We start from the raw sequence: 12,627 nt of genomic DNA, 5'->3' as shown, positions 1-12,627 counted from the left end.
CATATATATATATATTTATATATATATATATATATGTTTAGTATTGATACAACTTCATTTTCTATGGTACTTATTAGAAAGATGTAGCTTTTCCCCCCCTTACTTAATTGGCTCTATTTTAGCTTTTGCTTTCTCTGAGAACAGGATTGCTACCCTCTTTTTTTTTTTTTTTTTTTTTTAACTTCAGCTGAAGCATAAATTCTACTCCAGTCACAACTTTATTTTGTGTCTCTCTTGGCTTTAAGTGTGTTTCTTGTAAACAACATACTCTAGGATTCCGGTTTTTGATTTACTCTATTATCCACTTCCTTTTTACGGGAGAATTCATCCCATTCACAGTTATGATAACTGTGTATTTCTTCAGCCTATATTTTTCTATTTGTTCTCTCTCTCTCCTTTCACCTTTTCCCTCCTCTTTGACAAACTTTTGCTTCTGTCTACCTCCTCCAGATCTGAATTCTTTTCTCTTAGCACCTTTCCTCATGTACTTAATCTCCTTCCCTCCTTTATTATTATCAGGTAAGATAGATTTCTATATTCATCTGACTGTGTATATTATTCTCTTATACTGATGAGAGTAAGTTTCAAGTAATGCTTATCAACCACCCTCTCAATTTTCCTTTTACTCCAATAAAATTTTTGTGCCTCTTCATGTGAAATAATTTATCCCATTCTACTACTCTCTTCCTTTTGCACATAGGGTAATCTTAGTTCTCATCCCTTATTTATTTTTAATGTTATTCACTCAAATTCACTTTATACCCATAGAATCTATATTTAGATATTTCTTTGAGCTATACTATTAGTGATACAATTGTAAAAAATTACAAGTATTCTCTTCCCAACTAGGGATATAAACAATTCAGCATTCTTTTCCATTTGGGCAACTATGCATTTAAGGAGTTGTTTTCCTTAGTGGGAATTTTGAATATCCTTTTTCATTGGACAATTCTATTTTTTAAACAGTTGTTTTCTTATTCTAAGCTACTCACTCAGTTTTCTTAATTCTCTTGCATCACTTATTTCCTTTCCAAGTTTTTACTCCTCCATAATGCTGGGGCTCAGGTTTTTCCTTTGGTTTGCTGACATGGGGCTTACAGCTGACTTTCTGGGATGCTTTCTGTCCTGCACTATGCTCCCCTTCTACTTGAATAAGACACTTCCTGCTGATCTTCTAAGGTTTTGGGGTTCAGAGATTGTTTCATTCCACCTTTTTATGGTTTTACTATTCCAGGATTTGTCTTGGGGGCTATTTTTGATTGTTTGCTGGTAATATGGGACTATTACAGTGATTTGCTGTTTACTCTGTCATCTTGGCTCCCAAAAGTCTTGATATATGATTTTAATGGGGCAGGGGTCTGTTTCTCTACTTGTGTTTCTGTATCAATCCTTCATGTTATCTATTCACTTTTTTGTTTCAGTTTTGTATATTTCTTTTTTGATGGTTTCTTTATTTTATTTTTTCAATAATATTTTATTTTTCCAAATATATTTAAATATAATTTTCTCTGAAAATAAAGTTTTAATAAAATAAAAAAGTCCACTAAAAAAAAGGAAAAAGCTATGTTCTAAATTTCTTTCATCCTCCCTTATTTCCCCTCTCCCCAAGACAGCAATCTGCTATAATTTAAATATGTGTTTTGTACATTTCTAATGACTGTTTTAAACAGCATTCCTTTTGTCTCTCTCTCCTGATGTTCTGTGGATTTTTGCCTGAAACTTGGCTCCCTTGTTTTACTTCTATGGATTGCTCTAAAAAAGATATTTCTGGATCATTGGTGTAAATTTTACCAGGAATCTCTTCTATAAATAAACGTAAAGGCAGAAAATGGACTCTAATAGGAAGAAAAAACATCTCCTGATCTTAAGGTTGTTTTCTGATGCTACAGGACACAAGCAAATTCTTGAAAGAGACCATAAGAGATTGGCAAGTTTGCAATCTACATATCAGTAAGAGATCTATTACCTCCGGGGAAGACAAGTTTTACAGGTTCTCTCTTTCTATTCAGCTACAAGCTACACAGTTAAAAGCACTAAAGAGGTAATGCAGCTAATATGGTTTATAATGCTGATAAGGTTCTATAAATACCAGCTATTATTATTATAATTTTTATTAGGATTTAATAGACAATGGAGAAGGAAAACTTTTAATAACCTCATTCAATTGAAAGTGAGATTTACTGGAATAAAAATACAAGTGAATTTGGGAGCCATACACATCCATCCTATGCCTTAATAAATAAAACAGTGATAATAAAACAAACAAAAAAAAACTAACAAAAAACTTGGTAAATATATCTCAAATGCTTTCAGATCTTAATTTCTTCCTTATAAACTTCACAGAATAAAACTTAGAAGGCATTTAGTATGTTTCCACTAACAGCCATACCATCAAAATGAAAATAAAGTGATGAAACTAGCACCAAACCCAAGTATAAACAATTTTCACTTACAGAGAATATTTAAAGTCAGAGAAAAAGTCAAAGCAAGGAGATTTCAAGTTTGGGCAAACACGTGAGTTTCACTTTTGTCTTTTAGGCATGTACTTTAATTGTAACATATAATGATTTAAATAGTTTTATAAATTATATAACCAGGATTGGCTCACATATCTAAGTTGAGGTCTTTTAGATGGTGCCCCAGACTGTTCCTTTTTGTTCTTTATGCAATTAAAATGGCAACTTAATACACTGCCTTTTTGGACTCCATCAGGGGCTAGAAATAGCAATAAAATTAAATAGTTACCCTGGATAGAAGCCTACTCAAATTACATAATAGATGTGTTCCTGGGAAATGTCACATCGACTGAATTTGCAAATATTAAGAATTCTCATTAATTTGCAGTTTATGATTTTCAATATACTTTATGTCAACTTCTAATTAGCCTTAACACTGAAAATAGTTTCTAATACTTCACTTGCAATATTCTAATTTCCATCTCTTTCTCCAGCAGGAATAGTCTAGAAATAATTACTTAATAAATTCATTAGGGGTTCTGCTATTTAAATTTAAAGAACTGGAATTGATTGTATGACATGGGAGACATGACCACCCAGCATGGAGTGTCCTCAAATTTAAGACATGAGAATCACAAATCAGATGGCTTATTTGTGCCTGGTCTTGGTAGAGCTTTCAGAGCTTATATTGCTTTGATAAGGCATAGCTGGACACACTGTAACTTGACTCTAACGTAGGGATATCATTTTGCAACTCTTTGAGAATGAAGGACAATAGCTATTTAAATGATTATTGTAAATTTTTCAAAGCTAATAATTATGATTGTTTCCTACATTGTTGATTTGTTTGTGTTATAAGTTTGTATTTTTGATCAGTGTTCTGGAAAGGAGAACCACACTTGTGATCAAAGAGAGCAAGTCATTTCATGCTGTTAATTATTAACAGAATGTCAAGAAGTTTCCAATCTAGAAATTCAATGTTGATTGCAAAGTGAAATAAGCAGAATCACAAATAATTTATACAATCACAACAATGTGATACAGATAATACAATGACAATCCACAATTTAGAAGGACTCATGATGAAGTATGTTATGCAGATCCTCATAGAGGGCTTATAGAATCAGAATGAAGATTGACATTTTTTTTCCTAGACAAAGCTAACATGGAAGTTTGTTTTGCATATATTTGTAAGGAGTTTGATTTTCTTGCCTTCTCAATGGATGGGTGGTGGGATAGAGGGAAGGAAAGAATTTGAATCTGAAAATAAAATAAAACTGAATTCTAAAAAAGATCCCAATTGTTTATATTAACAAATGGATAAAATTAAAGAGTGGCTAAACTATTCTATATCTTGTGCCATAATTTCCCACCTTTCCTTGAGTAGTGACATTTTCTGTAGAGAACAGCGATTCTGATTTGGTTGGGATATCCATGGTTACTTTTCTTTCCCACTCTGGGATTCTATGCCCTATTTCCCTAGTGCCTTCCTTATTTCAACTGGCTCTTACTGAAAGAGACATGATATACTCTTATCACATAATAAATAACAAGGTATCTATGGTGGAAGACAATTTGATGTATTACCCTTGTAGGGATCGTTGTAATTTAAAAGATAATTCACAGAAGTGACTCTGTGATTACAGAATTTCAGATAGAATAGTTGGTAGATATCTCTAGAGTTCTGGGTCATTCCCAATATATCATCACATAAGGAACTCTTTCTTCTGCTTATGGACAAACCTTTCTCATAGAGATAGTAAAATCAATTTTTATAACAAGTTAGATATGTGTCCAGGAGTGGGCTATGTTCATTGATCAGAGAGGACATCTGTGTAAAAGAAAAAGTCCTCTTCTGCCTTAATTCACTAGCATTAAAACAGAACCTGAAATTTATGAAATGTGACACAATTATTCTTCATTGGAAGATAAAAAATGTCAGTGGCAAAGGAGGAAGAACATGAGAATTTGCAAAGCTTTTCTTTCATCACCACCTTTCCCATTTCAAACTCCACCTTTTTGATAAAGGCAATAAAACAGCTTCTTTACTGTCCTTTCCAGTCCAGTGATTAAGTTATATATTAACTCTTTAGAATTTTATTTTTGATTTTAATTATAGTTATTCTTTAACATTCAAGATTTAATCTTTTGAGCTTATTGGAGTTTATTTTTCAAGGTTCAATTTTTTAAAATGCCTATTTAATTCACTACTCCCCTTTTCTATTTTGCTCATATATTCTTTTGGGGATATAATTATTTAGGAAAGAATTTTCTATCTGATAAGAACTACTGAGAAAATGAAAACCAGAAATTAGGGTTAGACTAATATCTTAAACTGTACTTAATGATAAATTCAAATGAATACGCAGCATAAACATTAAAAATTTGAAGGTGGCAAATTGTGGACCAAATCCAGCTTGCCACCTATTGTTGTATATCCAGGGATGTAAAAATAATTTTGTATTTTCAAATATAGTAAAACTTTATTTTAAAATGTAAATGCAATTCTTAGCTCATGTCACAGAAAAGAACCAGATTTGGCTCTTGGGCCATAATAATTTGCTAATCCTTATTAATGGCATTATAATAAAAATCAGAAGTGAAGCTAAGGGCATACCTTTCACAGCTAGGGCGTCTCCCGAATAATAAGCAAGAGCTAGAATGATTGCATACAATTCATTCTGCTGAGTGGACTGAAAAGGAGTTCTGACTACTTTCTTTATAGTTGTCACGAGAGTATATAGTGCAAATATTATGTTTGGATGCATCTGTAAAGATAGTTGATCCTTTAAGAGGAACTTTAGAAACCTTTTCTTCAAGAATCCATCACCAATTATGTAACAGTCTGGTTATTTTTAATGGAGACCCGTGTGCAAAATTTGGAGCCATGGCTAATAAAATTTGCCACTCTGGATTGGTTTCACAGCACACATTAACTTGTGCATTAGTATACAAGATTTATATCTTGTCAGGTCTTTTTCCAGATAATTGTACTGTTCACTTAACGGCTTTTAATAAAATCCTAGTGTAAGGATTAAAGCTTTGTTCTTGTTGTGCTAGGAGGTTACCCACTCAATCACACTGTCTCCTTGATGAAGGACTGCTGTGGGTGCCTCTTGTGTAGCAAAAACTGATATTTCCAAGGGTTTTTGAGTGACTCAACCACATTGGATAAAGCCAGTTCAACTTCTCTCAAAGCCTCTTGAGCTTCTTTTATAAGCTGGCGTGGTGAATTTAAAGCACTGTGTCCCTTTAAAATGTCATATAATGGTCGTAATTGACAGATAGTCAAGCCTAGCACAGGAAATGCTTTTCTTACTGGAGTAAGAGCAGCAGCAACATACATTTGACACATAGTAGGGCTGTTTTTCATTCCCTGTGGCAAAACTGTCCATTCATATCTTTTATAAGGCTCAGCTAAGTTAACGCTGGGCACTGAAAAGGCAAATCTTTTCATAGCCTCCTTATCTAGAGGGATAGAATAGAAACAATCCTTAATGTCTATAACCCACAGAGGCCATTCTCTAGGCAACTGAGTAGGAGATGGAAGTCCAGGCTGAAGAGTTCCCATAGCCTCCATCTGTTCACTTACCTTTCTTATATCAGTCAACATCCTCCATTTTCCAGATTTCTTTTTTACAACAAATACTGAGGAATTCCAAGGACTTAGAGAAGGTTGTAAGTGTCCTTGGTCAAGTTGTTCCTGTACTATGTCTAGTAAGGCCTGAATTTTATCTTTGGCTAAGGGCCACTGTTCTATCCACCCTGGTGTATCAGTTTTCCACTGGATAGGAACAGGTGAGAGTGTTGGCAGGCCTTCAACAGCAGCCCTGCCTAAAAAACCAAAGTACTCACTTGTAATCCTAATTGTTGTAAAATGTCTTTTCCCCACAGATTGATGGGGATTTTTTCAACTATAGAAGGAGTAAAAACTCCTGTTTCACCTTCAAAAGTCCATCTCAAAGGGGTAGCACTAACTTCAGCTGCTATTGATCCTCCTATGCCAGCCATATAGATGTCTGCCTTAGTCTTTGGCCAGTGACTGGGCCAGTGGGCACCTCTAATGACTGTGCGATCTGCACCTGTGTCCACCAGTCCTTCTAATGCTATGCCATTTATATAGATAGTGAGCATAGGTCGGTCAGCTGTCACAGCTGCTGTCCAGTGTATTTCTGGGTTTTTCTACTTGGAGTCAGAATCTGGGCAACTATCACCAGGTTGCTTATTAGGAGTCTGTATCAATAAACCCAATGCTACTACTTCCCCTGGTTGATAAGTCACACATTGTCTACCTGTGTTAGTGACTGGGATATTATCTACATATTCCCCAGTTTCCCACATCAGTGTATGGATAGACGCTATCTTGTAAGTACTCTCAGGAGGTGAAATGGTCAAGCCTACTGTCCCTGGAGGCAAGGGATTCATAGGTTGGAGAGGAACAGATTTCACCTCTCCAGGGGGTATCTCAGTTGTCCCAGCTGCATACAACTCTATCCTCCCTAATTGTAATCCCTTTCTCCCATCATGTTGCTTCCTGGCTGACTGATTGTGTAATCCCTTTCTCCCCTCAGATGGCTTCCTGGCTGATTGGTCATGTCTGTGTATTGGACTTGGAGGCACTCTCTGGGTGTGGCATCGGCTGCCATCATGCCCCAAGTGTTTTTTACCTGGGGCCCTGGAGCTGGGCCCCTCATCCTGTTTCCCTGAATCAGTGTTCACTCTGAGGCCCAATGGAGTCCTCTGTTGCATTTTGGACATGGGGTTTTGGTCTTATTCTCCCAGCCTGTTTTCTCACTCTGTCTCTATGCCAACATTGAGTTTCAGATGGCCTACTTTACCGCGTTGAGAGCATTGACGAGTCTCTGGAAGTCCCTTGCCAAAAGGGACCCTGTCTTCCTATGTTGGGATCTTGGGAAGTCTGCACCATAGCCTGGCTATAAAAGGTATTTGTACCACTGTGGCACAGCGTCTTATGATCTCCTCTAAAGGAGCATCCCTATGTAGTCCTAGTATAACAAACCTCATTGGCATTGTCTCTAGCAAGTTGCCTTACCAAAGTGTCTGTTACTTTATTTTCACCATTAGTCTGTGTGACAGCTGTCTGCAAACGTGCCACAGAATCAGCAAAGGGTTCATTTGGTCCTTGTACAATTTTTATATAGGTCTCACCCTTGTAGTTTTTACTGGGGAGAGAAGCCCATGGTTTGATAGCAGCAGCAGCAATTTGCTCAAATGCTCTAATGGAGTAATTAATCTGTACCGAAGCGTCTGCATAAGAACCTACACCTGTTAGTAGGTCATAGGTGATTGAAATATTAACTCCACTTTGACTATTTTGTTGGGCTTGAATCCTACAGAGCTCACTATATTCAGAAAATCACAACAAGTTTTGTCCAGGCTCTAAGCACAACTTTGCGCTGATTTTCCAGTCACTATCATAAGCCAAATTGTGTATTAACATCTTAACATAATTTGATGTAGCCCCAAAGAGAGTGCAAGCTATTTTCAGGTCTTTAAGGACATCCATATTAAAAGGAGCATATCTTCTACTTTCTTGACCTGCAGAATTATGCTATTGAACAACACAATTATACAAAATAAAATTTGGTGATATGGAATTATTTTTAAGTGCTACTACACAAATAAGATTATATACTTTGGGATGATTGTGGAAAAATATATCACTTTGTTATAGATCTCATTGTTTTTTCAAAGAAATTTTGTCTCTTCTACTTGACTTCCAATTTATCCATTTCTCTTTTAATTTTTGAGATTTCCATTCTGTGATTATTTTTGTTTTATTTATTGGCTTTCTTATTTTGTTGATTGTATATTCATTTTGGAAAAAAATTCTTCCTTTCTATTTTGTTTGATGCATATGGCATTATTAGAGATTTACTTACGTTTGCTTTAGTCACATCTCAAAAAATTTTGTTCTGTTGACTCATAATTATCATTGCTTTTCATATATTTCACCTTCTTTTAGATATTATTTGTTCTTTGACCCAGTAATTCTTTAGGATTTCATTATTACATCTTCACATAGATTTTCATCTTTTGTTTGTGCTACCTCAGTTATGGTACCTTAATTGAAAACTATTTATGATGTTGTGGTTTGTGAAGGATATGTTTAACATTTTTGCTTTTTTACATTTATTTGTGAATTTTATATGTCCCAATCCATATTTAATTTTGTAAAAATATCATGTGGTCCTGATTAATATACAAATATATTATTTAGTGGTAATATACATATATATGTATATAATTTAGTGGTTCCTGTTGTGAGGCATCATTAGTCATTTAGTTCTAATTCTCTTACAATTTATTTTTCTACATTTTTCCCTTTTATTTATCTTTTATATTTGTCCAACTCAGAGAAAGGGATATTAAAGGTCTGAGTTACTATGATGTTAAAATCTAAATGATTTTTCAATTTATAAATACTTTCCCTTATGGGTGTGATCCCATACCATTTGAAGAATATAACTCAAAAAGTGCTATTTGATGTCATTTTTGGTTCCCTTGGACATAAAATTATATTACACTATTATTTTTTACACTATGAATTTGTATTTTTGCTTGATCTGATAGCATAATTACAACTCATGTTTTTTTAGGATTCACCATAATAAATTATTATTTTTGACTCATTTTTATTTTATATATGTTTTCCACTTTTTAGATGTACTTCTTGTAAGTAACTGCTTGTGGGATTTTGTTTACTTTCTCTACCTTTTTATTGGACTCATTAAAAAGTTAACTTTTAAAGTTACAAGGTAGGTTAAAATTTTACTCTATTTTTTTAGGTTCCTATTCTTTTACTTCAACCAGTACTTTGTGCCAATGATTGATTTTTCTTAATCTTATTTGTTGAAACTATTTAATGAAAGAGGTTGTCCTGCTACTTTCTCCCTGTTTTCAACTTTTCCCTAGTTTTAGTGTTTTGTTTATCTTAATTTCTTCAAATTATCTAATTCCTCTTCTGTCCTTCTTTTTTCCTGTTATTTAGTTGTAGTTCAAAAATCCTCCTTTTATTATTTCCAATTTATTTGTTTCTTTTTCTTAAGGATTTCTTTACCTCATTCTTTTCATAATTACTACCTCTTTTGCATATTCTTAACTTTTATTCTTTGATTAATAGTTTAGAGACTTTTTTCTTTATTTTCTTTGTGATGCACAATGAATTAAAGTTTATACAAATGTTCCAAGTTTGAGTTCTATCTTTTAACTCCCAGATCCTTAAAGTGTGGGTCATAACCCCAGATGGTATCTCATTATTGAATTGCGGGGCACAAAATTATGATTTACTATCAGTAAATGTTTGCTCTGTATACCTATTTTATATACTTCTATATCCAGGGTCATGTAAAAATTACTTAGATGAAAAAATGTTGTGAGTGGAAAAAGTTTAAGAAATCCTATTCTAACTAATTTGTATATTCAGAAATCCTAGGCTATTGTGTTATTTCTTACAATATAGCATACTAATATGTCAATTTTATCTTCGTACATGAATCAAATTGAATCTGCTTGTTTTGTTTGAAGCCATTGCCTTTTAATTATGTAGATAGCATTATTTTCTTAATGTTTTGCCTTTTGCTTTCTGCTAGATGTATTTCTTTATTTTTCTATTATTTAAAAAAAATTTCTCTTTCACTTCCTTGGGAAAAAAAAAAAACAACTTTACTAGCTTGAATTCAATTTTTCCCAAATATAATTATTTTTACTTTTAGAGTCTGAAATTCTGACATTCTCTGCCCTAGCCCCCACCTTTTTTTCTTATGGATTTTATTTTCCTTTTGAACCATTCTGGAACTGCTTTTTGTTACTCACCCTATCTTAATAATCCAAAAGGTTCTGTGTTTCATCAGACACTTGTTCACCTTCCTTTGTCTTGTAATACAAGAGATTTTTGTAATGAGAGAGTTTTTGTACTTTTTGAGAGTTTTGTATTCATTATGGAATAACTATCTGGTCTATTACTTTGGTAATAATGTGATCTAAAAGTCTCTTTACAGTTATTGTTTTGCAAGATGAAAATATCTCAATGATAAATGTTGGAAGGGGAGTGGGAAAACCAACACTAATGCATTGTAGGTAGAGTTGTGAACTAACAAACCATTCAGGAGACCAATTTGGAACTATTCCCAAATAGTTCCACACTGCATATTTTTTTGATCCAGCAGTGTCTCTACTGGATCTATATCCCCAAGCAGTGGTCCTCAAACTTTTTAAATAGGGGCCAGTTCACTGTCCCTCAGACTGTTGGGGGACCGGACTATAGTAAAAACAAAAACTCACACTCTGTCTGCGCCCCTCAGCCCATTTGCCATAACCCTTGCAGGCCGCATCTGGCCCCGGGGGGCGTAGTTTGAGAACCCCAGTCCCAAAGAGATCATAAAAGAAGCAAAAGGACCCATATGTGCAAAATATTTGTAGCAGTTCTTTTTGGGGTGGAAAGGAACTGGAAATTGAATTGATGCCCATCAGTTGGAGAATGACTAAATAAGTTATGGAATATTATTATTCTATAAGAAACCATCAGCAGGATGATTTCAGAAAAGCCTGGAAAGACTTTTCTCAATTTTTTCATTTGTAAAATAGCTGGAGAAGGAAATAGCAAATCAGTCCAGAAAATCCCAAATGTATTCATAAAGAGTCAGTAAGATTGAAATGACCAAACAATAAATATTATATGAAATATTATACTTTAAAAAATAATCACTTTAAGTTGTCCACTTCTGGAAGGAGGTGGAGAAAGGTTTAAAGTATAATAAGTTTGGAGCTGGGGAGGGAGCAACTGATAGGAATAAAGATGCTTTGGTTTTACTGAAATCAAGGCTCCATAAACTTCATATGTGTCAGACTTTCAGTAATATTCAAAGAAAATTTATACCTCCAAAAAAAAAAAAAAAAGCATTTTTGAAAAAATGATCTACAGAATTTGACACTTAAAAAAAAAAAACCCAAAACATTCAACTAACCAATACTGTCTCACACACTATTTATGAAAACAGAAACCTATTAAATTTTAAAATGCCTAAATTCTCCAAGGCTGCAAATAATTGAACCCTCCTCTCTCTTGCCAGCTTTTCTGTTATTAAAAATGGTTTGTTTACAAAGCAAAATAAGCATATAAATATGATATTCTCATTTTTGGCTTTTCAGTTCAGCTAAAGTAAACATTTTAAAATTACTTAACTAGCAAATTAATCCTTCTTCACAGGTCCTACAACTTGATTTGCAAACTTTTATGTTTATAATGTGGAATGAGTACAGATCACAGGAAAATTTAAGACTTAATAAACCTGGAGCCATATCTTATTTTCACTTGAGCAATAACTTCTTAAGTGGGAATGCCAGAGGCCTACTTTGGCTCTATGTTACTAATAACATTGACTAGTTAGCTGCTGGGCATCTGTTCTAATAGCAACAAGTTTGTCTAGTGAGATAAACATATCCATAATGCATACGGCTCCATGCTGGATTTCCTCCAGCTTTTCCCCTCAAATTTGCTCACTGAAACAATTATCCTTAAACATTCCCTGCTCCCCCACATTCATCCATCCAAAAAGTGGTTAAGTATGCCTCGTAAGTGACTTGCACAAGCTCCTCTAAGATTGCTAAGAGAAGAGTTTGAGCATGAAAATTCAAGCAGCCATGTTAGTTTATTTTCCCCTTTAAATATCTTGTGGTTAGTAAGATTCTCTCTCTAATTCTCCATTATACGAAGGAACTATTTATTCATATATGACACTTTAAATAAGGTTACTTTAAATTAACCTCCCCACTCTTTAAATAAGTGTATTTTTCAGCCACCTAAGGTAACAGACATGCAATATACTAACCTTGGTATACTGAATTTTGCAGTTGGTGAGTGGGGCAGGTATCCCCTCTGCTGGATTCGCCGAGGTCTGCTTCTTAGACGACATTTCTGAACTGGTCCTAGAGACACGAGGGAAGTTAAGAAGCTGACAAACTCTGCAGTCTTGAACTGACTGAGCCCTTCTTTTATTTGCTCCTTTTTCTCAGAACTGATCGAGGATCATTTGCATACTGGAATGTGATTGGATGAATCAACTCAGAGTCAAAAGAATGACACTACTTTTATAACCCATAGGGTGAGAAGGTCTTGACTTTATCCTTAAGCAACCTTTTGACCAAACCT

At 34.3% G+C, this 12,627-nt stretch overlaps 1 protein-coding gene across 2 annotated transcripts in view; it reads right to left on the bottom strand.

Moving 5' to 3' along the window:
- The window catches only part of LOC141550612 (aldehyde dehydrogenase 1A1-like), a 48,390-nt gene extending 35,763 nt beyond the window's left edge, over positions 1-12,627 (bottom strand). For both annotated transcript variants that reach the window (XM_074281433.1, XM_074281434.1), the window contains exon 1: positions 12,308-12,627. In XM_074281433.1, coding sequence (XP_074137534.1) covers positions 12,308-12,391 — 84 coding nt within the window. In that variant the 5' untranslated portion in view covers positions 12,392-12,627. The remainder of the gene's footprint in view (positions 1-12,307) is intronic.

The sequence above is a fragment of the Sminthopsis crassicaudata genome, chromosome 1, assembly GCF_048593235.1.
Source record: "Sminthopsis crassicaudata isolate SCR6 chromosome 1, ASM4859323v1, whole genome shotgun sequence".
Taxonomy (NCBI): Eukaryota; Metazoa; Chordata; class Mammalia; order Dasyuromorphia; family Dasyuridae; genus Sminthopsis; species Sminthopsis crassicaudata.
The sequence above is the reverse complement of the archived record's forward strand: the minus strand, read 5'-3'. Positions and strand labels throughout refer to the sequence as shown.